The sequence below is a fragment of the Haliaeetus albicilla genome, chromosome 2, assembly GCF_947461875.1.
Source record: "Haliaeetus albicilla chromosome 2, bHalAlb1.1, whole genome shotgun sequence".
Taxonomy (NCBI): domain Eukaryota; kingdom Metazoa; phylum Chordata; class Aves; order Accipitriformes; family Accipitridae; genus Haliaeetus; species Haliaeetus albicilla.
Window position 1 is genome coordinate 10,634,945 of NC_091484.1, and position 26,463 is coordinate 10,661,407.

The 26,463-nt window shown below is 37.8% G+C and overlaps 1 protein-coding gene across 2 annotated transcripts in view; it reads left to right on the top strand.

Annotated features, from left to right (window-relative positions):
* Positions 1–26,463, top strand: part of PREX1 (phosphatidylinositol-3,4,5-trisphosphate dependent Rac exchange factor 1) — a 173,343-nt gene that overhangs the window by 121,876 nt on the left and 25,004 nt on the right. For both annotated transcript variants that reach the window (XM_069805851.1, XM_069805844.1), the window contains exons 12-19: positions 932–1,035; positions 1,748–1,797; positions 6,225–6,300; positions 11,747–11,819; positions 13,164–13,306; positions 19,966–20,058; positions 24,330–24,478; positions 25,392–25,477. In XM_069805851.1, the coding sequence (XP_069661952.1) occupies positions 932–1,035; positions 1,748–1,797; positions 6,225–6,300; positions 11,747–11,819; positions 13,164–13,306; positions 19,966–20,058; positions 24,330–24,478; positions 25,392–25,477 (774 nt within the window). The remainder of the gene's footprint in view (positions 1–931; positions 1,036–1,747; positions 1,798–6,224; positions 6,301–11,746; positions 11,820–13,163; positions 13,307–19,965; positions 20,059–24,329; positions 24,479–25,391; positions 25,478–26,463) is intronic.

Genomic DNA, 26,463 nt, shown 5'->3' on the forward strand with positions numbered 1-26,463 from the left:
TACTTATTTTGAATTTGAATAGTCATTGGCACTTTTTATTTATAATTACCACTTTTTTACTAATCAGTGACATAAATAATTTCTACTAGTTACTAAATTACTATCCTCAGTATGAGGGTTTCCTACCTCCATGTTCTATTGAAATAGGTTACCTTGGAATAGAGACAGGATAAACCTACATATAATTGGATATAGACTTCAACCCTCTTCCAATCTGGTGCATTGGATAAATCTGTTTGAAACTGGGTATGGTTTTCAACTCTTTTCTGATTTTGGCCTATGCTTCTTTTGAAATGGGTCCTTATGACACTGAAACATCTTTTGTGTCCTTGCCTTTAAAGCCTAACACTATATAGCATTACCCAATAAGATTTTAACTGCCCTACAGTGGAATAGCTACTCTGGGTGAAAAAGCAGTCTGTCAAAAATACTAATTTTTAGAAGAAACTCACTAGTAAATACAAGAACCATGGTAGAAGAATACCTCTAACAGCTGTAGTTTCTTTCACCAGCATGCTTCTGCTTTTGGAGTTGTGGAACTTTGGGCAACTGCAAGAATGACTTTAGCGCTGTGGTAACTGTTGTGGGAATTTGCAGGCACCTTGTTCAAAACTTACCGAAAAATGTCAAATGGTCCCATTTGCCTTCACAAGGACTGTTTCCAAAGCCTTACATAAATTGAACCCGGTGTAAAAAGAAGAACTTTCAATTTTATTTGAGCTGCAGTATTTTAGAAAACTGCTTTTGTTGGTGGAGCTATTCAGAAGTGCACATAAGCATGTATATACACAATAAGGAGAAATTTGAAGAGCTGAGTCCTCTCTTCAGAAAATGATACCAGCAAATACTTAGGTGTAGACATACCAACTGGCCTATGAAGATCATGGCAGGGGAGAAAAGACTAATTTTAATTATCATACTGTTGTTTTAGTTTCAGATAAGCATCAGTTTAAGAATGAGCAGGTGATGTACAGATTTCGCTATGATGATGGAACGTACAAGCCAAGAAGTGAGTTGGAAGACATCATGTCCAAGGTTTGTATTATCATTCTTAGTTGGAACCTTGTGATTTGCAGCAAAAGAGTTTGCTCTGCCTCTGAATGTCGTTGACCTGTTGTATAGGAGATCTCTAATGCTGTTTATCTTTGTTGTATTAAGCTATCCATCCTAATGCCGTAGGAGACATTCACTCTAGGGAGGAGGAAGCAGAGCTTAGCAATAAATAACAATACAGTTGTGGCTGCACCCAAGTCTGCTGATTACAATCCTAATATAGTAATGAAAGGTCTTAAAAGAAAACAGTAGGCCATAATACAGCATGTCTGTTGAAAATCTGGACGTTATGGTTCAGGGAGATAGAAGAGATCAATATTTAACTGCTGTTCCTGATAATTGTATGTCAAATGAGTTCTGTTGATCCCATATCTGCCCGTATACCTTTTAATAAATTGGATTTCTTCTTACGGACATCAGTTCGTGGGTTAATTGTGAGGAGGAATTAATGGAGAAATTGTTGGAATGAAGGTGATTAGAGATACAAGAACAGATTTTTTTGGCTTCTGGAGGCAGGAAAAGAAGAAAAAATGTTTGACAGAGAAGATAAGGGAACTGTTCTGAAAAACAGTTAATCAATAGATAATTCCAGCTGAGTAGAGACGTCAATGTCCAGGTTTTGCTAGCTTTAGCTAGTCAGTGTTTCTCTGAAAAGGAAAAAAACTGATAATACCATTTATTTTTCCTTCTTCAGGGTGTAAGGCTCTACTGCCGACTACACTGCCTATATACTCCAGTGGTAAAGTAAGTTCACCTTCATGGTCCTCTTCTATATATTATCTGGCTTTGTTAAAAGGATGACATGCTACTATTGAAATCTTTCTTCTTTCTTATTATAAAACAGTAATTCTCTGCATTTTCTCAGCTCTTTTACTACCCTTCTATCTCCACAGTTTAGATCTGTAGTTGTACTTCTGCTGGAGGATGTTGGAACTGGGTTCTGGGAGACTGAAAGGCTGATGTTACAGTCTTCCTGACATTTGCTCCCTCTATCAGTTCAGCGAGCTGTTAGTGTGACACAAGTTTATTTGTTTACTCTGGCGTTTTCTGTGAGTTAAAGTGGGTGTGATTAACAAGTGAGTACTGATTCAGGGCAGACTGTGTGGTGTGATTGTAGCTGCTGTATTATTTGGGTTATAGAAAATGTAAACAGATACTAAAGTGATATAAACAGATTCCAATGTGATGCTAGGATTCTTTCATTCAAAGCACCCTAAACAAACAAAAACCAATCTGAAGTGGAACAACACCTGAAGCTGTAATTTGAAAAAACCCTGAAAATTTTGGGTGAAATGTTCAGAACTTGGCTCTGTAATAATAAATGCTAAAGAATTGAGATAATCTGCAAGCGCTAGTTAACTCTCTTCCCAGATCCCAGGAGATGATTTTCAGATGTTGTTCGCTTACTGTGACATCAGATGAACATTTCTGGCCTATAATGGAAACCACCGTGAAGCATGTAGGTGTTGTGTTAAGGTGTTTATGATTGAAAATCAGGCATTTTCACTTAGGAGAACTTCATTTTTACATACAAAAAACTGATGAGGAAGAAAAAAACCTCTGGTGGGCATGGCTGGAGTCCCAAACTCAACAAAACTAACCTCTTGTTAAAATCTGTTGTACAACTGTCCCTGAGTCGTACAACAGATGTTTCAGTGAGAGATGCTATTGGCATGTTAAAAGGAGCTGCAAAGATAGTTACAGTTCATCAGTCATAAATTTGCTTAGTTAGATCTCTGGGGTTTTTTTTCCCCAGAATAGCTGTTCTACAATAGTATAGATTTCAGTCAGCCTAAAGGGTATGGAGAGAGCAGGAAAGCATGATGCAGCCCTTGGTAGGCAAAATGGTTATGTATATGCATGTGTGTATTTGCACATACACATTTCACCTCTTAAGATGGCAATTCACATGCAGAGTAGAAGTAATGGTAAGTGAAGCTCAAAAAACTTCACTGACCTCAGGGTACCCACAAACTGAAAGGGATGTGGTCTTATGCTTGAGGGAATCAACAAGGAGAAAATAACTACCATAGGCCTGTCTTGTGGTGTTTTATCAATGTTCTATTTTTGTAATAGAATCCCAGCTGGAGAATCTTCTAATATCAGGGTTAATCTGTGTTAGTGATAGCATGAATCTAAATTGTATATGACTAGTGAAAAATAGCAGACTCTCAGGAATCTTAGGATCCTTCTGGATAGACTTAATGTTCTCAGTATGTTTAGGCTCTTCTTCCTGCCATTCTCTTTCCTACTCATTCTTCCTTTTATCTCCCTGTTAGAAAACTGAATCTCCTAGGCTGTCATGCTTTCATGTCTTCTTATCATGTCTTCTTATCATGTCTTTTTGCCTCTGACAAGCCTCATGTTAGCCTAAAGGAGCTAGCTTTTAGCCAAGTTAGTTGTGCAAAGCCTATTACTTTCTGCTGTGCCTTTGGACCACTTCTTTATCTGCCATCTTCAGATTGCTGATCCCTGCAATCATGCTAGCAAGATTGGTGAGGCCTACTTTTCTGGTGCAACCTTCCTTCTAGAAAATTGGCAAAGCTGCTTGGAGTAGCAGGTGCATGTGCCAAGAGGATCTGGAGGAATCATAAATCTCAAAATTCAATTATTTCATTGACAACCTTGGGACCTAATTTTGCTTAGTTGTATTCCCTGGAAACCTGGGAGTTGCCTTTATAATTTTCTTTAAGTAAACTCCGACACTGATGTACTTTTGAGGACAAGACGATATACCCCACTGGAAACAAAGAATGCTTCTTTGGGGGTTGATACGTAAAAAGTAAAACATTTTGAAAAATCTTAGATGTAGAGAAGGTTCTGAATATGTCTCTGATCTACTTCAGGGAAGTTGTGAGGGTGAGAGAACTTGCTCCCACTTGCATATGTGATGGACAATACTTCAGTGAGTAGATGGGCTAGACCCTGTGAAGAACATTACATTCCTGTAGTTTCTGTAGGGCAGCAAGTTTCTGCCAAAATTTCAATGGTTTCCACATCTATATTTGACTATTCACCTGCAGCTCATGATTATGGATAATATTCTACAATTCATGCTCTACTCCTGTTCAGGCTAGATTTAAATGGGAGGAAAAGTCAGTGAACTAGTGTTGAAATATTCACCCTGACAAGCATTTAACTACAAGCCGTGAAAGACTGGGCTTTGGACCAACATCCTGATGCCAGCTTATTCAAAACTCGCTCTATGTATGTCAGCATCTATATGAAAATGTTGGGAGTTGCTTCTCACAGTCTGGAAACTCCTACTCATTAGTACTCAATATTTTTATGTTTTCCTTTATTATTCCGACATTTCAAAAGCACATTTTCTCAAGATAAGGGGGGGGGGAACTACCCAGAAAACTCCCACAGCTTTGTGCTGGGTTTAGTACATTACTGGAAGACAAGTCGAAAAATGTGTGTAAGCACTATGAGGAAAGCTTTTGTTCTGAGGACGCATATTTCTGGAAATGCTGTCATTTTGTTGTTGTTGTTGTTTGGCTGGTTTTTTTTTTTTTTCCAAGTTCTGAAAGTCCTGCTTCCCTTTCTAATTTGTCACACCCTGCATTCTGCAAACACGCAGGCGTTTCTGCTGCATTTATTTACAAAAGCCAGTCACAACTTATTTGTATCTGTAGATGATTAGTAAAAGGAACATCAGTAGGATGAATTTTAGATGGTGGTTTCATGTTAGATTTTTAGAAAAAAGGAAATATCAAATAGGGTGGTGCTAAATGAAGGAGGCTGATTTGACAGAACTGAAGAATAAAGTCTTCTCTTGAGCTGCTGTATAGATACATCCGGACTGTAAAACAGTCACAGTGGCTGTGAAAGTTTCCTTCCACAGTCATGCCAGTGGACCTCAAGCTTGAAATAGAAGGACCACCTCCAAGGGTGAGAGAGGAATTAATTCTTCATAGCCCATTCAGCATTTGGCCTCTCTACTGAGACTCTCAACAAGAGGGAGCCAATTAATGCAAATTAATTGTGGTAATGGCTTTTGTGATGTGGAACTAGGAACTGGATCAAGACCACAGAACTTGTTTCACAGGGGCCAGTAAACAGCCTTAAAATGGAAAGAGCTTTTCATTCTTTCGTGAACTGGATTAAATCCAGTGACCTGGAGGTGAAAGGTGTTAGGGCCCAATGTCCTGAGTCACATAGTCCTCTTATATTTGTATCAAAATTCTTTAGAAGTATTTTATGAAAGACTAAAAACATCAATTATCTCCATGGCTCTGAGAAGAGGAATGGAAGAAAACTGCAAAAAAAGCAGCAAGTTACAATAGGGTTTCTTTTCCTTATTTCAGGAACAGTGCTGCTCTCTACAAGGGCTGTGTGTGAGATGGTGCAAGTTGTGTTACAAGACCTAAATACACGACTTTTTTTTTTTTTTTTTTTTTAATTTACAATGGCTGAAATTATCTAATGCCATAAAAGAACACTGTGTACTCTATTTGTATCTGGCTACTCTGTGATATTTTGTTAAAGGAAGTAAAATCTGAACAGGTGTGGAGAACTGGGAACATCTCTCTTGACAGACTAGGCTAAAAGGTGCTTAATTCAGTGAGCCTAACAAAAAGGGGGCACAGAGGGAATATGTAGGGTCACTGTCTATGAATACATTGGTGGGTAAACACTAAAGAAATATTTAAGCTTATAGATGGGGCTGGCAGTGAGCCAATAAATGTAAACTGGACATGAATGGATTTAGGATGGAAATTAGAAGATGACTTCCAGCCAGAAGGATGTGATTTGCAACAGAACTGATGGTGGCAATATTCTAACCTGAGTTAAAGCAGCAGCTCAGTATATCTGTGAAAAGAATGTCCTGGTTGCCTCTGGCAGGAATATGAGCTCACTAAGATGGCTTGAAACAACATGGAGAGAAATTTGAAATAACACTGCTCTGTATTGATCTGAAATGTCTCCCTAATTCAAGTTGCTAGAAAAGTTTAAAAACTAGTTCTTTGTTCTAGAGAAACAGGTTATCTGTTTCTTATTCTTTGTCTTACTCATTTGTGGCTGGGAGTCTCATTTTTTACCCCATTTATAATTCTTCCTTCCTCAACTTAAAAATAGTAGGTTACAATAGTATATGTAGGTTTACAGTGTAAAAGAAATGTTTACCTTTTTTTTCTGATTTTCCCTGAACTCTCTCTCTTAATTAGAGACCGTGACTACCACCTAAAGACCTACAAATCAGTAATCCCTGCAAGTAAACTAGTGGATTGGCTTATTGCACAGGTAAGAAAATTTTAAGATACTACTGTCATTGACAAGGAGCTTAATTTTTCAGTTCCATTTAAAAGTAAATAAAACACATTTATCTGGAGAATATTACAACATAATTAAATATATTCTGATTCTTTGAATTTATAATCTTATGCTCTCTGTTATTGTTCATTTGGTGAAAACTTGTTATTTGGCAGCATAAAGAGGAAGAAAGTTCTTTGTTAGCCCTAGGATGGTGAACTGGCTGTTCTTGGGGATCTTTTCTATTTCTTGTGATATTTGGAAGACATTTAAAGCAATTTTGATCTCATTTAGTATAGGTGTGGTACAGTTTTATTGAAAAATGAATCTAGAGTTTTACACCAACAACTGCACTGTTGTCCTTAGAAATTGTAGTTGCCCCACATTTGCCTTGTAATTACAGAGAAGAGCTTGTGGCTTGGGAAATTAAAAATTTAGCTGTGATATTCTAAAGCAATCTAGAGGGAGAGTGTGCCATGTTGCTCACCATTATAGAGTCAACTGCACATTCTGGTTTTGTCTTAAATGATGGTCTGATTCACAGTCACTTTAACTCCTGTACTGCCAAAATGACATAAAGGGAGGCTAGTTTGAACGAGAATCAGACCTCTGACAACCAGGGATGTTGTCCTTCAGAAATGTTTCCTGCAATTGCATTTGACATCCTCCTACATTAATAAGATTGATATGATTTAGGGTTGTTCTGTGCCAAATAAGTGAATGAGAATGGAGTAGTCAATTGTTTTCCTCTTATGAGCATAGAGGAGAGCAAGGATATTAGTACTGGTTGTCATATCAGTTACATGTGATTTAACTGTGTCTTCTTTATGGAAAGCTGAGGGGGCGGGGAAGTCTGCTTTGGCCAAAGAAGAGAGATGTAATCAGGCTAATCTGGCCAATATAATAGTTAATCATAGAGCTGTGGGCAGTAAAAAGACTCAGCAAAGTAAAGCATCAGCTCTTGGTCTGGAAAAGGTAGCTCATTTCTTTCCCAGTTTTTCTTCATTCTGGTAGGTTAATGTGGCTGTTAGTTCTCCTGTTTACTGAACTTTACATTAAGATTGAACTAGAATGTACTAAAGCCAGATATGGAGATACAGAATACTCTGTAATTTTTATTTTGTATATATGTGCATACGTATATGTATACAGATGCAAAGATGAGGGAAATTTCTTCTGTGCTCAGTTAAAGGGGAACATTGTTAAACATTTAAATCACTGTCTATGACTTAGATTAATTCCTCTCTATATGGCTAAATTAATCTTTGCTCGTAGATCCTTACAAATAGTAATTTTCATGGGGGTTTGCTTGGAGTTTTCATACTAGATTGAACTATTTTCTAGCAACCATTCATACTTTGGCCATATTAGCTAACAACATATTTTAGTGGGAGCTAATGAATACTCAGCCTTTTGCAGAGTAGTGCATTTATTAACTGCTCAAATATCTATCTTTCAGTTTAACTTTAGGCATCTCTTCTTGAAAATCTTGGTGATGGTGTCTGATCTGATAACTACCTGTTACACAAAAATGCTGGGATATATTTATTTATGTTTCTGACAATCAATTTGCATGATGATTTTAGTTTAGCAGTGGTGCACAAAGAAAGTGAGGACTATTGTTTCTGTTAGATTTATTGACATAGGGATGACTGTCTTGAAGGACAGTCTCTCTCATTTCTGTTTGCAATTTAGACTATAAATGCCAGTAGGAGCCCTCCCTAATAAGAAAACTGCTTTTCATTTCCTTGACCTTTACAAATATTCATAAGACTGAACAGAGCAAAAGAGTAAGAACTTTTTTTATAATCAAAGAAATGGTGTCAATTGTATTTCATACTCTGGTCCTCCTACCTGGAATTTGTTGGCTATTATACTTCCAACAAGAAATAATTTGGGTCCTCAGCGAGGCTTAATCTTGTGTATATTTGAACAGTTGTACTTAAATGTGATGTATGTTGTTATCCCCTATGTATTGTATGCACTCAGAGTCTGGGACTGGATAGGCAGTAAGAGCTGTATTATTAGATGTGCAGTGCATTTGTGGCTCTGTAGATATCAGGGGTCTGTAGGAGCTGAGCATCTCTGACTATCAGGTTTATTAATAAAGTGCCCTGTGATATGCTAGCACAGATTATTCACTATGAGGGAGTTTTTGCATGAGAGGGAGGATGGTCAAGGGATTTCCTAGTCACTTGGAGATTTGACGCTGAATTTACTTGATGTCTTTTTACTGTTTATAGCTCTTCACAATAGCTGGATCCTATTGCAGTTATCCCCATAGTATGTCTTAGCCGAACTGTGCATGAAACACTAAAATAAAGCATTAAGTATGATAGTGGAGAGAATCACAAATGAGCATAAGTGCTTATTGGAGATGGAAGTGTTTATGCCTCTTCTAGAGGCAAAAAGTAAAATCCTGGAAAACATAATGCTGTATTAGAGTTCTCTGTAGTTATTACTTTAGTGACCTTTTGAATGTAACAGAAATGGTTTCAGCAGTCAGAGCCTGAAAGGAGAAATATCTGATCCGTATCAATGGATTTAGACTGAAAGTGTCTGTAAATTATATTACAGTCTCTATGTATATTTAGTAATCCTTGAAGGGAAGGGGTTCATTCTTTCATTGATTCTGGACCCTCTCAACTTCATTTTACAAACTAATCTTTCTCCCATTGCCAGTAGGCTGAGAACAAAGAGAAACACAGACCTCACAAATGTCAGAAGTCTTGTATTTCACAGAGTCTTGGGTGCTACTGAGGGTGCGCTAAAAGACTGCACTGCCACAAAAACAGTACTTTGGTCATCTGGCTGAAGATTTATATCCAGACCTCCAGAAATGATCTGTGATAAAATACTACCAGTTGAATCCCCAGTCCTAAATCTAAAACTTAAAATGGCAATTTTATGAAAAGTAGAATGGAAATAAAGGGACAAATGCAAAGTAGAAACCTGCTGGTAAGATTCTTTAGGTCTTTTGCTCCAGCAAGTCTCTTATCTCTTTCCATCTATCCATCCATCCCTTCTTTTTATTGCAGTACATATATTGCACCTCTGTGCATTGCATTGACTTAGGCTTCCTTCCCACTTGGAAGAAGCCCTTCATAATCTTAAACTGTTCTTTTCCATGATATCAACAAAATATTTAAAAGCGGTTTGGTTGCTGTTCTTAACTTACCTGTGTTCATCTGCTTTCTTTTCTCCTACATGTGGGTTGTAAACAATCTAGGTCAGAGACCATCTTAATTTTTGGGCTTATGCATCTCAAAACAATCAGCCATGGACCATGATTAGGGCTTTAGACATCATATCCTTACCAGAACTAGACAACAATAATAATAGTAATGGTAGCAGTAGTAGTAGTAATAATAGTAGTGTGCTCTGGACATGTTTCTTCACTATGGTACTGACTATAAACTGTTTCTTTTACTCTGCTGACTCAAATTCAGTGATTGTATCTGAGTAAACATAAATTATCTTGTCAAAACTAGTGTACCTAGTTTCACATCCAATTTCTGTATGAAAAAGTTATGAGACGCGTTCTGTTAAGATTGTTGATTGTAAGCAGTTCTTTTTTCTTAAGACTTTTGTTACTGCTTTCACTGTCTTTGGACAAATTGCTACATAACATTTAGAAGTACTTACAGGTGAGCTGAAATGATCTATTTTAAGTTATATTTTGTAATTAGAGAATGCTGTTTTGCTAGGAGAATGTTTTGAGGCCAATTAACATCATCAGAAGTAGCCAAGTCTGGTTTAGAGCCTTCCTACACAAAGATTTTGTTGCCTAAAACAAAAGTAGATCCCTAAAGGTTAAGAGAGTAATATTACAAGGCATTTCTCCTCTAGTTTATTTACAGTTGAAAAAATAAATTAGATTTTTAAGTCCCAGCCTCTGTAAAATAAACTACCCATTTATCCCGTAAAGTAACACAAAGCGAGTGTTGAGAATTGTTGCATGACAGGATGTTGAAAATGAGGAAAGACTTACGAAGACTTGGAATTAGTTTATAGTAAAAGTTAAACTTCAGGTTTATTAAAGCCCTTTTCTTGGCTTTCCTTGTGTGATTGCATAATCATGCAGTTCCTCCAGAATTGCCTTGGTCTTTTTCCTACCAAGTCAACAGTATTTAGTTCTTAATTTGTAAATGTCATGCCTTTTTTTTGCTCTCAGAAAGTCTTTTCAACAAGAGCCAGTAAGTGCTGCTGATTGGCAAGAGCTGGTTCTGTTTTATCCTGTATTTAAATAGTATCTTTACACCATAGCAATGTTCTTTGCCAGTATTTGCCTGGCAAATAGCTACTGCTCTCCTTAGTAGGACTTGAAGTAGGACTGATGTTCTGCTGACAAGATCAGAAGGCTCTTGGTCTGCAAGCTGGCTTGCTTAAAACAAAGTCAGTATGCTACTCTGCAGTGGCTGCTAGAGCTTCAGGATATCTAGTTCTCCAGATGGAGGGGAAAGAAGAAGGTGTAATACTTGTATGGGGTACAGTTTCTAATTTAGTAGGACTGAAAGTAATACACTGAAATTGCTCCTCTGCCAAAGCAGCAGGTCCGCTACCTGCTGGAATGAGCTGACCAACTGCTCTTAGTGAGATAGCAGATCCCAGGTTCTCTTGTGCCTGTTTGGGGAGTGGGAAGCAGGTAATCTTGCATCAAGTGACCAGTGTTAAACAATGTTTTTCATCTGGGTAAGACCAATCGTGCCTGCTGATTTTTACCAGCACTACTTAGAACTTATATGTCTGCCCAAAAATTACAACCAGCGTGTTTGTAAAGTCTTCACTTGTGACTGCAAATTAGCAGATACGTAAAGAAAACTAGGCATTTCTTGTATTTAACTGAATTATAGATGCAAAACTTAATGCTGCCATTTCAGGTAAATTGGTGAATTTGCAAGTCACCTTTGGTATCTCTGTTGAAATACTACGCACAAGGCTTCAGGTGGTAAGAAACTGAAGCCTTTGTTCGTAGGTCTGCTGTGTAAGAAAAGAATACTGCTGAAGTTTTAACCAGTCTGACCTTTGGAGTTCACATACACTAGGTTTACTCCCTTTGATTGAATATAGATAAGATCTCTCAACTTCTCTCTCTAAGAATGAGTTTTATTGTCTGTGGCTAATGGGTCCTAAAGTGTGACACTATGATTGCAAATAAAAAGTCTTTGCATTGAGGTGATATTATGTCCCTTTGTGGGTTAAACAACTACTTTCCAGAATCCTGGTCTTTGTCCTCCTAGTTCCTGTAGGAGACAAGAGATGCTATATATAGGAATGAATGGGATTTGGGCAACAGGGTAGCTATTTTAATTTCTTGCTATTGTTCCCTACAAAGAGCATTGTGCTAATTTCAGAGCCACAAGCTATGCAGTGGGGAAGGGGAATAATTTAGCTTAGGAGGTTGTCTGAGATGTAATATTTATCCTCTTGTTTCTAGGGAGACTGTCAGACTCGGGAGGAAGCTGTTGCACTGGGTGTTGGACTCTGCAATAATGGCTTCATGCATCATGGTAATGCATCAATATTACTTCCCACAGCCAATTAAAGGAGCTCTTACTTCAGTCAGATTAGCTGACTGTCTGAAAATCCCCTTTCTGTGGGCTGTGCCATACATGCTGACGTGTTTACAAGTGCAGGCATCCCAGCAGGTCCTTCTAAAAAGCAGTCTTCGAGCCTACACAAAATGTCTAAGCCTAGTACCTTCCCAAGTGAATCCCCTTGCTAATAGTTATGATGAGCCCTGAAGTGATTAGACAAGCTAGAAGCGGCATGTTTTATCACTGCATCTCTCTCAGAGCCGTCAGACCAATGCACTAGCCAAGTACTGTCCTGAAATACCACCAAGAAATGTCAGGTACAAAGTAAAATTGTCTAGTTCTTGCCACTTGGACAAGCAGCACAGTCTTCAGTGCTGAATCTCTGAAGCTTTCAAATCTGAAGTGCCACATTGCCAAGTTAGACATCATCCATCCTCAGTGACGCTGCTAGTAAACTGGGAAAATAAACAAACTACATCTGTATCAGTATCAAATAGCACATACAAAGTCCTAGGAGTAAAATGTAATTTGTCTAATGAAGCATCCAGTTTTAGTCATAAATAACATTTGCTCTCCATGTTTTGAGTAGTGTTTTTGAGAGCAGATTATTGTAAATAACTAATAGAGAATTTGCATAGTACTTGATAAGAATGTAAGAATAATTCTTTTTCTTTAAAGAATTTGATCTGTTTTGAGCCCATGTAAACTTTTGGCATTCATAGCATCCTTTGGCAAGGAGTTCCTTTGCATAAGTACACGTTGAATGAAGAAGTTGTTCCTCAGATTTTAAAATTGTCACTTGCTGCTTTTATTTGAAGCCCTCAGGTCTCATATTTGAAAACGTGGTAAAGAACTTTGTCATGCCTTCCAGAATTTTATAGATCTCATTTCCCCCTCAATTCCTTTTTAGGTTGAAATGCCTTAGTCTCTTTAGCCATCTCACTTAGCTTTAAACAGCCATTTTACCCCTCTTTGCTCCATTTATAGTTTTACTATATTCATTTTGACATGGGAAAGGAGCATAAGGTTTTGAGTAGCCTCTTTCTTCCAAGAGGATCTTTCACTTTCTATACACATTCTTCATGCCGGGGAGGTCAGACATCATATCATGAGCTACTATGCACTGTGAAGAAAAGTACACCCCTAAAATACAGTAGTAGCTTAAAAATATAGAGCTGAATAGCTGACTGATAGGGATGCATCTGGTCTTTGTTCTGTTAAGACTGGGGAAATATTTAGGATTTCCTTTGACTTTCTTTTTTTGTTTCTCTTCCTCTGTGTAAATGCATGTATGTATTTCATACATGTTGTTTCCAGTCCTGGAGAAGAGTGAATTTAAGGATGAATCCTTATACTTCCGCTTTTATGCTGATGAGGAGATGGAAGGCACCAGTTCCAAGAGCAAACAATTACGTAATGACTTCAAGCTCGTGGAAAACATCCTGGGAAAGAGTCTTCTGGTAAGAAATATGTTAATGTAAACCTTGATGTTTCTGTGAAACTGGTATTGTTTTGTTGTAGAGGAGTATGAGAAGGAAAATTATGATAGAGTAGGATTAAAATGGGGAATTGCACCTGTAGCTAGATTTTTCTTCACTGCATAAATACTAATTCTTGAGCTACTTTGCTGTGGAGCTCCAACTTCTGTAACTCTGACTTTTGTAGCTGGGCAGACTACATAGCTTATTCTAGTAGCAAGGGAAACCTGTAAATTGCAGGCTCCCTTCCCTAGCACGTGACTATCCTACTGCACTACATGGGAGCTTTGGATTTACAGCTCACAGGCACACACATGTGCAAATGCACGTAAATTCCTGCCTATTTCTGATAGGTCTCAAGAAAAGAGGAAACTCAGAGAGATGACCATTTCATGCAATTCACAGTCCAACCCCTTTCTCTTCCTGTGAATAGATGTTGTCTTAGCAGGCACCACAGTTTTGGTGTGGTGGAGGAGAAAGTAATGGGCACTACTATCTTAGGAGAGGTGTGCCATCAAGTTTAAATACAGTTTAAACACCCTTATATGTGAGGTAGATTCAGATGCAAGTTAAAAGGCTGATAAGAACACAGATATTTCAGGACATCATTGTCTAAGTGATATGAATATGCCCTGCATTACTGGATCAAGTATCAGCTTTACTTTGTTTATGGAAACCATTTTCCCAAATGTACAGTTCTTTATGTTCATGCTTTTGCAACATTACTGTTATCTCCACATTCCCACCTCACTAAATGCCATCACAGTCCTTACTGCACTGGGATTACTCTAACGGTGTTTGGATTTGGTAGTCAGATTGGTGCAAACTCTTCGTTCTGAGATCCTTGTTTACTGCCAGTGGCTCCAGGCCCATCTTTTTCTCCCTTTGAACACTGGCAGAATGCAGGAGCAGGATAAAAACTTGGGACAGAAATTACAAAAGCAGAATTGCTGGAAAAGATCCAGAGGTCCATTATATGGGAAATTTTGTCCTATGGTTCACACAGACTTCACTGTCTCACTGTTGTCTTGTCTCCCAGGAGACCAGTCTGTGTTTGTCTCAATGGCCAAAAGTAATATTTAAAGCACCATGGTCCCTCAAAATTATTCCTCTGTGCATCCAGTGCCAGAGACTGGAGTGTCAGGTTGATATAATTATCCTCATGGAGAGTTGTTGGATAAAGGGAAGCAGTTAAAAGGTGATACACTTTGTGGTTTCGTTTGTTTTTTTTTTTAATTGTGATTTGCAAAGCACTCATAAGTTGGTGGGAACTGCCATTGTTCAGGTATTTTTAATTTTCCACCTTATCAAGACAAGACAGTTTGAGGAAACAGATGGAGTAGTATGTCTCTTACACTTTTTTCTCTCAGTTCAAGGTATTCGTGTTAAAATGCCGATACTCAACGATAATGTTAGCTGTGAAATGAGGGATTTCAAGTTCTTTGATTCTGTTTTCTGTTAATGTAATGATCATTTATTAGTGTTCACTAAAAGACAGAAAAAACAAGCAAACCTTGCACATGGACTATTTACTAGTGACTAATGGTAATCCCTAATTGGTCCTTCCAGTCACTCCATAATTCAGTCACTGAAATATTTGCAACAGGAATAATTTTAATATTACTATTATTGTAGTTCTGAAGTGCATCAGTCAGCCTCTGTCAAAATACAGTCCCATCTCAAAAAGTAAACTATCTGAAATGAACAGCACATACTGAGCAAGAAATCTGCTACTTAGAGGGCACAGGTTTTTGTCAAATGAGTAGTAGTCGTGCTGAAGTTATGAGTTGCCCTCATTTTCTCAAATAAATTAGCAGTCCCCTGATTGTTAATGAAGAAGACCCCACAAATAGCTGTACAGTAAATGCATTATTACACTTATCCACAAAAAAATTTGTGCCTGACTTCTATTGTATTTTGTGTTTAGCAATTATGAGCAGCTGGAATCCTGAGGCTTTGCTGTTTGTGGAACATCACTACTTGTCTCTTCACACTCATGATAGGGCATTGATTCTTCCCATCCCCCAATCCCACCACAGGAAGTTTAATGAAATTTCCTCAGCACTGGCTTTTGAAACATGCTTTTATACTGCCATGAAATCCTAGCTGTTTAATGGACAGCTTCCCCTACCCCCTTCATCTAAGTTTGCTCTGTCACAGGAGAGCTTGACCTTGAAAACAGAAAACAGAAACTTTGGCAAATATATCATTAGAAATGCCAAGGAAGAAATGCTTTCAGTCTGAAAAAATGCACTTCAAACAAAATTTAATACTCATTTATTTGTGCAATTATTTCTCGTTGAAGGACGTAAATCTTGACAAACTGAAAAAATATACAACATTGTTTGCATAGTTGAAGAGAATTTGGATTTTGGATTGAGTCCAAGCATTGTGACTTGGTTACTACACTGTGCTGTTAACTTGTGATCAGAACCTCTACTTGTTAGCCCAAGCCAACCACAACACAAATTAAAGCCAGTAGCTTGGAGCTGAATATCAGACAAAGGATACTCGCCTGTAGAGATGGGCCTCCATCAAAGTTGCCTAAGAGGTGTAATGCACACACAATGCTTGAGTCCCCAGAAGAATCTAGTGTAACACTTACCTGATCTCAGAAGAGCATTTCCAGTGATTTCTAAAGATGATACCTGTGTACGTTTGATGGAGCGTTCTCAAAACTGTCATGCTGGATTGGAGATCTGGACTGTAAGTCTAAACCTCATCAACTTTCCAGATATGTGATATCTCCTACATTCTTCCAGGGTATCCCATATTCCTTATTCTCAGTATTGTGTTGCAGTAGTTGCAGGAGAGAGTAGTTGCCATGTCCCACTGCAGTTCACAGCCAGGGCTGTGGCATGTCCTGGAATTTAACTCATGCAGGGGCCTGAGTACTGTAGTGTATTCAATGAAAGCCAATGGTTTGAGCACAGAAGTCAGGGCTACCCGGGTTTTAACTTAACTTCTCACATGAACTCACTGTGTGGCCTGATCAAGACCTTAAGTCACTCCATGCCTCAGTTTACCATCTGAAAGTTAGGATGCTAAATCTCATGTATCCATAGGGCTTTGCTACTGCTGTTACATCTAGAATCAGCTTTGAAAATGAAAGTGTCCTTATAATTCAGCACTTCAGATATCAAGTTTTTAGATAATAGATAGTATTATTGTTCGAGTTTGTCTTTTCCATTTTAAACCAGCTAATCCAATAAACATAGCATTTGCCTTAAAATTCTTATAAAAGTACAGAACGCATTTCCCCTACTCTAATCATGAATAAATAATAGTAATTTGTATTACTCAAATAAAGCCATACTTGGTCCTTAATAAAAATCTTTCATCTTCAGTCATTCCAGGAGAATTATTTTTGTGTGTTGTGCTAATATAAAATGACCTAACTCTGCAAAATTTCAGCAGAGGGGGAGCAAAAGAGAGATTTCCCTTTGTTCTTGGTTACACTAGTGTACCACAGTCTATTGTAGCTTGAGAATTCAAATCATTGATTTAAAACACCCCTGGGAAGAAAGCCACTAATAGAGCCCATCCTCTAGGGGTTTCTGATCTCCCAAGGAGACAGGCTGGAAAGTCAGTAACAAGAAGCATCCATCATCCAGGTGTATGTGGCCAGATAAGGGCTTTGAGTGGATTCGGATACTAAAAATTACAGTGAACTCTGAAGTGAAAAACATCCTTTAGGCTGTAAATCTTTCACTGTTCAGAATGAACAGTTCAATTTCAATGCTCGACTTCAAAGCTCACAAACTGGAAGAAACTTTGAGTCATTTTGTATGTATTAAGCCTATTTTGCTAATGTAGCAAAACATACCTTTAAAGATAACAGCAGTAGGGGTGACTTAGAATCTGGAGGTCCTCACTGGAAAGAAATTTTGTCTTGTCAAATTTTGTTTTAATGCCCCAGAGCTGTGGTCTTCTGAAAGACTGGGGAGACTGGAACAGCCTGGGAGATGAGGTGGCAGGAAAATAGCTCTCTTCAAATGAATGCTGCTGAGGGCCACCGAAACCTCATCAGTTTTGTGAAGCATTCAGACTTGACATTATCTGATAAGTCACTGCTCCTTAAGAGGTTTTAACAAATCAGACTGTTCAAGTGTGTCCAACAGAGAAGAGTTTATGCTGGAGAGCTGTAGGGAAGGCTGAGAGAGAAGGATGCGCATCCTGGACCCTAGTTTAGGAAATGGTGGTTGATCTGCCTATGCTGCCTCTTCTGCTGCTGATGTCCCCCAGAGTTCAGGCTGAGAGTACCAGCTTCTGCATGGTACAGGTGTAACAGACCATTCTCTGCATAGCTTTTCATCTCCCCACTCCACCTCCCCCCGCCAGAATTCTGTTTAAACATGTTCCGACTACATTTGCCCTCTGGTTTTGATTAAACATGCTTATTTCTCATATGGTGTCATTTTTTAACGTGGTTGTCTTTCAAAATTAAGCAGCTGCTGCCTTATGTTCAAAAAACTGATTGGATTTTAGAGGCACAGAAATAATTCTTGTAGATGGCAAGTTAGTTAATTGCTTTGTACTCCTTAGGGATGAATGGTGTTCAGCTGTGGAATTGCAAGGTATTACTACTTTATAATAAAGAATGAATCATAGCCTTCTCCAAGTATTGCATATTGAATATTATCCATAGTCTACCTTTTCATAAAAGAGTGTTCCCAGTACAGGAGTGTCAGTATACAGGATGTAAGATTTCTTCTTTACAACATGGTGATAAAGTTCCTAATGTTGATGCACTTGGGATTTCTTAAAAGTATTTTGGTTCTTTGCTTTCAAACAATACATTTTTGCAGTACTAACAAACAGAGAAAGGTAGGTTATTAAAAATGATAGCATGTAAAAGATCTTCATGCATAGTAATGGTAGCTGCACCCAAGAGGTATGTCAGTTTGTGTAGCTGCTGACTTCTAAGTTTAGCAAATCAAAGCCTCCAAATTTTTAAATATCTTTTTCACATACGCTTTCAAAATTCAACAAAAGAAACTGAACAGTCCCTTCAAATGTAAAATGAGAATTGGAAGAGAGAGCTATCCCAGAAATTTTCTATTTAATCCCAAACATGAAGTGATAAACGTAGATATTGTGTTGGGCTGAAACTCATTATGCTTGCAACACTAAAAGTCTGACCAGTGATATACCTGATTTTCTAAGCTGTCCTTTTATTAAAGATGCATAAATATAAATAGCATTGCTTCTGAAAATATTTTGTTAGAAATATCCAAGAATGGCAAACTTACCTTTCAGTCTTTTTACTTTCCTGTCCATCATTTAATCTGAACATTATCTGATGAAGATTTTTTTTCCCTGCAGATATATTATGTCATGCATTATTTTAATATGGCTGTATTGCCCCTGCAGGAAAGGATGATTCTATTTCTTTAATTTTTTTTTCTAAGGTGATTTCCTGTAAAAGGACAAAGCTTATAAGCTGATGGCATTGACTTCAATAGTAAAAGAACAGTATTTTAAAACAGTCCAGGAATCATCAGAATCAAGGAAATAATTCTCAGTAATTTTTTTCCCCAGTGGCATGCTAGATTATAGATAGCTTTATTTTTCCTTTTAACTCAGTTCTAATTTATCAGATGGTTCTCAAATGTGTAGTGTTTGCTCAAATGCAAGATTTTTATCTGGTAGAATTTCCACTTGTCCATTTACCAGTGGGTAGGCTTGCTGTATTTTTTTTAAATGGGAAGTGAGTTGTTAAGCTTTTTTTTTCATTGTTAATAAACCACTAGAAAAGGATGAGTGAAACATATATTTGCCATGATTGATATGATTTTAAAAAATATTTATAAGGCAGGTCTGTGTGACCTCAGTGCAAGTAAGAGGGAGCAGATTCTCAGCAGTGGCAACTACCACGTCTTCAGCCATCCATAAGAGGTGGAAACTGAGCATGACATGAGTATTGTATTTTTTCCCTACCACAAAGCTTGTGTGCCTGCTTTCTAGAAGAAGGACCTATAGATGTCAGAATTGTTCTCTCACTGGTCATCCAGAATTTTAGCCAGCAGACTGACTGTTATGATGTAGATTTATGTAGTGTGTAGTGTTGTCTTTAACAAATAGGCCTGAGATCCCCAATTTATCTGAAACTGATAGCTATGGAGGACTCATAGGTTGTTCATTATTGCATATGTGGGATGTATTTTAAAGAATAAATAAATGATTACACTTTGATCTGTAAGTACATTCACCAATGGAAGATACTGAATATTGATGAATTCCATAATCTAAAAGTGAAAGATCTAATGAAGAATGAAGGGCTAGAAGTTAAAATCAAATGCAGTTTCTAATAGAATAGTTGATTAACCATTGCAAAAAACTCTTAAAGGCGGGAATAGATTCTTCACTTCTTAAAGACTGCAGATCATAACTGGATAACTCTCTGGAAAGTCAGCTTTAGTATAGTAAGGGCTCAGTGCAGAAATAACTAGATTAAATTTTATGGCTTATGTTATGTAGGAGATGAGACCAAATGACCAAGTAGTAGTCCCTTTCAGCCTGAAGACATACAAGTCTATATCAGTCATGGCTTGCAATGAAAAGTCCGATTTCTCATCTCCATCCTCCAGCTTTTCAGCTAACTCCAAATGCATGAAGCATTACTTTGTGCTCTTTTTAAGATTTTACCAGAAGAGGATGACTATGGATTTGACATAGAAGAAAAAAACAAAGCAATTGTGGTGAAGTCAGTTCGACGAGGGTCTTCTGCAGAGGTAAGACCTGACATTCATAAATATTTTAGTTTTGGTAGCTAAGAGTATTTCAGTGCTTTGAAAAGGTACAAAACCATCCTTTTAAAGTCTGTTTCATTTTAAAGGCAGCTAATAGAAAATCAGGTATCTTCTACAATTCCTATGGTAATAAACTGTTTCTGTAAATTGCTAAGTGATTTGGGTTCTTTAGGTGACTTCCTGAATATTTTTGATAAGTGATAGGACAAGAGCAGTATCTCTGTGTGATGATACCGTACCTCAGGTTCATTAGCAACTTAAATTTGAGGAGGGAGGGAAAGTAACATTGTTTTGGGATAGCAAAGACGTTAAATGACAAATGGGTTTATTTGAGTGAAAGCTATATTTTTAGATTTGTACTTTTTCCTTAAAAAGCATGCACTCATTTCTTTTCCTGGTATTTTTTAAGAGCTCTACAGAATATATTTGCTTTGTTTCTTTGAGGCACATAGATGGTCCAAATGTCATAGGATCTGAGTATTTCATAATCATTTGTTTATCCATACAAAACACCTAAGTGGATAACACAATGTGATCCTCCATTTACAGAAATAAGGCACAGACAGACCGAAAGTCTATTTTTTAAAAGATATTTAGGTGCCTTTTAGCACCTATGAAGATAAGAGAGGACTAAATGACTTGTCCAGGGTTTCACAGTAAATTGTAGCAGAACACAGACAGTGCTTCTAATTAAAAGTCCAGGACAACCATTACAGAATTTTTTAATGTCCACTTTCATTTGTTGGTCACTGCTTTAGGCTATAGATGACTCCTGGATGACTCACCCAGTGCAAATAGCTGAAGTGGACAGACTGATTTTAGCAAGTTGAGAATGTCAAAAGGGAAGGAATTTTGAACTGCAGTTTAATATTAGAACTAAATGATTTCAGTATTCCCGATTCTCGTTTGTTTTATGGTCACCAAAGAAACCAATCCTATGCTCTATCTCATGCTCAAAATCAACATAGGATGGCCAAAAATTTTATTAGTCTAAACTTCTGCTGTAAACCATTGCCTGACAGATAATCCTTCTGCCCTTTCTTTGGCTGGATGCCTGTGGAATATCCTGCAAATCTGTTGTGTTTTAAGACAACAGGAGCACACAATTTTCTAAGGAATCTTTTTCTTGGTCTTCCAAGACAAACTATCTGTGACCATGAGCCCGTCTTTTCAACTTGATCTTAAAATATTGCTCCAGAAAAGAACTAAATCTGCATCTCTCTGAACTAGAAGGCTGTCAGCTTATTCTGGAAAGACCTGAGGTCCAACAGTAATGCACTGCATTACTTATTTGGGCTTTTTTAATTGCTTTGTGATACTAGAAAGATATCCAGCATGTAGTTCTGCATGGCTCAGCAGCTGTAGGCCATTTGAGACCCTATGCCTGCTGTCACACTCTTTAGGGACAAAAATTAAGACATGCAGCTTTGCTTCACAGTGCCCGTCACAGTGCATTGTATTCATTAGGACTGTCAGACTTTAGGCCAGTATAAGATCCCAGGTTCACTAATTAAGTGGGCGCAAATCCATTACTTGCACGGATTTATTCAAGATTAACGCATTCTGTTTGAGTTTGGGATTGTGATGCTCTTTTTCCTAATATACCTGGAACAAATTGTCATGCACAGGTTGTGGCAGCACACAACGTTGAACTTCATGCATGTGCAACAAGGGTCTTTGGGGTTTTTATTCAAAATCAGAGTTGCCAAGCATTGTTCTTTCTATTATTAGTGTCTCTTATCTTCTTGATTTTTTAGAAACTCTTTTGTGAGCTGTTAGATTTGTCTATGCCAGAAGCAGTTCCCAAACTGTGTTTAAAAGTTAAGAAAAGAATTGCTGGAACATCAAATTCCTGTACTTGAACTGCAGTTTGGGAACTCTTTGCCTGACATGAGTGTTCAGCTTCTCAGTTTTGGGCCATAGATAAAATAGTGCCGTAGTGGGCACTACTCTTGCACTGTCTCTCCTGATCCTGAATGATGAGCAGCTCTCAGCCTGGGACTCTCACCTGCTGGAACTGTCCCCGCTGTGCTCCTGGCAGCAGCTGCCTGTGACTATTAACACTTGCTCGGCTCACCTAGGTGGAGGGTCACAAAAAAATCACATAGCAGTGGTTGGTTGATGTGGACTGTAGCGCATTCCATACCTATCCCAAGTTCGTGGGGCTTCAGGAAGTCAATACCTCCTCAGTCTGTACCTTATGTTTCTTTCTAAGCCAGCTCACTTGCAGGTTGATTGGAGCTGGGCCTATTCCCACAGATTTTAATAATAGAGCTGGTTTATGAATGATACTCTATCAGAAGGAAGCAACAGTGAAAAAAATTATACTTTTGGAGATGTGGTTGCTGTCTTACTCTGAACAGCCAACTGACAAGCAGATGTCCAGTGTTTGAACAGAGTGTGTTCAACAAGCAGCCAGTTGGCCAATGGCCATGTAGATGAATGGCAAATAGCAAGCTGCTGGCGTTTGGGGAAAAAAACAGTGGCCCAGATCCAGGCAACTGCATTGAGTTGTCATAAGGAGCATCCGTTATTCAGAAGCTCTATGACTCGGTAGGGTCTTTACTCTTAGAGACATGCTGTCTAATCTTCCTTAGCCTGGTTAGTTATATCCCAGTAGAGTAGCAGATTTTTATTTGAAAGTTGCTAGTTTGTAGGGTTTAATGTGCAACTTTGTACCTCATACATTCATGGATTTGCTATGATTATGTGTGCAGATAGGTGTCCTGTATGCACAAGCAATAAGTTAGGAATATAAAGAGGTCATCCACATGTAGAATGATAGCAGGTATGCAAAGGGTTTAGCTAATTACACCTACATTAAGTGCATGAGCTACTGCTTTTGGAAAGTCAGGCCTAAAACATAATGACTTTAGAAATTTATCTAATAATTATTACTTTATAATAAACTCATCAGTAGAAGTAAATGCAAGTGGCAGAAAAATTCCCATTGAATTATAAACAAAAGTTTGTCAAATTCTATCTTAAGTTAAAATCTCTATTGCTGTTTATCCCCATTATCCATTTTAGAGATTATTTACAAAAAAAGAAAGATGAAAAATGTTATTTCCAGGTACACAAGAGGAAGTTTTCAACCACAGAGAGCTTGATATTTAAATCAAGGAGAGCACTTTGTAGTTTTTCCTTTTAATAGCTTTGATTTGAGAAAAAAAAAAAAAGGTTTTTGTAGGTAAACTGATCTCTGACTTTCAGAACACAAAATATATTTAAGAAAAGCCAAGCCTTGTACAGACATAGTCAGCAGGGTTTTCCAGTCCTACATTTCTAGATTCATTTTTGCAACAGGTCAGATTTCATATGTGGGAGTAGTACTGTTTAGACCTCCTTCTTCCAAGTCAAGAAATTTGTCAATGGATTCCAGGTAGAATAGGAAAAGGTTTGTCACATTTAGAAGAAAGCCCAATTGCTGGACCTTGAAGTGATAGGACATAATTCTAACCTGGGAAGGGTTAGTAATTTTTTTTTTTCTTTGTACTGTGTTAAAGGGAATTTTATATTTCCTTGATATCCTAACACCTAGTCTAAGTGCTGCTATGTCACATTTTAACTGGTATAGATGATCAAGAGCTACATTTAGTGTTATTGTCTGGCGGGCAGAATAAGGGATCTCGATTCTGTCATTGGATCTGTCTCTGACTTCCTGTGTGACCATTGCCAAATAACTAAAGTTAGGCACAAAAGCTAGGAATTAAAATGAAAATCTTGTGGCTTTTTAGGCTGATGAAGAGCCAGTACTTCAATTAAAGCAGAGACAGGTTTTTACCACCACTTAAAAACAGGTTACATTTACTTACGTGACTAGGTATACTTTTTTTTTTTTCAAGTCACGCTTCTGTATCTCACTGGGTATTGCAGCCAGTCTATTACAGTCCCCTATTTTTTAGTGTGTGTCCCCTGCCTTTTTTTTTTTTTATAGTCTTGTTTTTAAAAGTCCCCTATTAAAAAAATTGTAGCAGAAGAGTACAAAGATACATCCCTTGCAAAGTAAGATATATCTGTGGAGTGGCATATTCATAGAGATACTGGTGATATCTCTTTGTTTTCTGTAAATGCAGGCAACTTTAAGGGTGACTGACAAATTATTTGATGAACCAACACTGTATAAATAGTGTTCCATATGACAGTAATCTTAGGAACGTCCATAAGTAGAGAACAGTTGAACCTTGGAGCCTGAACTTTCAGAGATGCTGCCAATGACCCAAAGTTTTCTGTGGTGTTTGTTTAATTTGCAGATTGCTGGCCTGCAGACAGGAAGAAAAATATATTCCATCAATGAGGACTTAATATTCCTACGCCCGTTTTCAGAAGTGGAAACCATCTTAAACCAGTCCTTCTGCTCACGAAGGCCACTTAGGCTTCTGGTAGCCACCAAATCAAAAGAGTAAGTGCCAAGATGGGTAGACAGAGCTTATCAAGAAACATCACTTACTAAATATTTCTTCTACAGTTTGTAGTGAAAACTATGTAAACACTTTGCTATGCAGAAGCTGTTCAATAGGAATACAAATGACATAAATGAAAGATACAAGAGTCACAGGTAATTTTTAGTGATGAACTTTTTGCTTCTAGAACAGGTTAGGATCTATTCTCTTTATACTGCAGTTAACTTTTGGCTTCCTTGTGCACAAACAGAACTGAATCACAAGGACTGTCACTCTGCCTCAGGTGAAGCTTCTCAGACTCTAATATATGTGCAAGGGAAAGCAATTTCTACCCCATTAAAGCTTGGCTTATTTTTGGATGACTCTAACGATATCAGCCCTTAGAGTTTTTCAGTCCATTACTGTATCTTATAATGAGGCTTGGCCCTGTTAATATCTTGTGCATTATTAGATTCTGTAATCCCAGAATTTGCCATAGAATTGAACATCTCAATGAGCACTTGATGCTGAATTCTAGTCCAGAATGTCTTGTCTGGTCTTTTTTTTTTTTTAATGGAAAAGATCCTCAGCTGGTGTAAGTCAGCACAGATGCACTGAAGTTTGCCTAGAAATGGAAGTGAATACAAATACCATAGAAGGTTTCTGTCCTGTGTTGTTCACTTAAAGGTGTAATAAATTTGGAAGTGCCAAATTTTAATTAACAGAGAGAATCTCCCATCTGCCTTGGAGAATGAAGATGGAGTGGGTGATTTCTTCAGGTCTGTTTATTTGTTATTTATTTGTAAACTATGTGGGTGCGTTCTTTAATCCAAAACATGGTTATGAATGCCAGGGAAAGATGCTGTTAGAACTGCCCAGAGCTCTGGCAGCCTACTTAAAAGCTGCTTTCTCTTCTCCTTGATTTACCTGCAGGATTATTAAAATCCCAGATTGTCCTGAAGCACTTTGCTTTCAGATACGGGGAGCAGCACCACCGTATGTTCATGCAGTAGGAAGAGGTAAGTAGAAAGGTTGTGGTACAGTTAAGCTTGGAATACAGCTATATATATATACATGTGTATATAAAGGGGGGGTGTGTGTATATATCTCTCTCAATCAATCAAGACAGATGCAGGTTTCATTGTCAAACTTGTTCTAAACAAGTTCTGACAACTTACTTTAATGACCATAATGACTAGGAACCCCTGTCACAGAGAAGGATTGCACTTATATATAAAATCATAGAACAACAAGATAGTTCCTGCCTCAAAGTGCTTATAATCTAAATACAGTCTAAGAAAACGGTATCGTTATTATGAACTGAGTGTTGGGTCACTAATCCCATCAACACAAAACAAGGAATAACTTAATTCTGCAGGAGAAGAAATTTGGTGGTACTGCAATCCACAGTACTGTGGAAAGACTCTTGAGAAAGCATTATCACTTCAGCTCTTGCAAGCTAGAAATGCGCTTGCTTAGTGAACCTAAGCTTGTTTCTTCTAAGACTACTAAGATACAGCTTTACAGCCACAGGCAATAAAAATTTAAAACTGAGGTGGCTGAGAAGAAGTTGAGGTATAATGCTGTCTGTTGCTTCCTCAATATTTTTGCCACGGTTTGGATTGCTGTAGTTCCAAATGTGCTATGGGATCAGCAGGTTGGTAGACAGATCATGTTTCTTAATGGGCATTACAAAGTATGATATAAGACTAGAAGACTACTTCTCCCTTTACAGTGGCTTATACTGCTATAAATTACCAACATAAGATAGAGGTGAACTGCTTTTTTTGGCCTTTTTAAAAGGAGAAAACACAGTTTGACAGAGATATTTATGACTTTCATAACTGAAACGTGAACGGAGCTACAAATAAAGCACAGCTCTAACCTTTATTTTCAGGAGATGGAGAAAATACAACCTTTCAGACATGTACCACTTCCTTCCTTCAAAACAAATACATATATCCAGATATGTGCAGTTAGTATACAGACAGCAGGCAGCACCCAA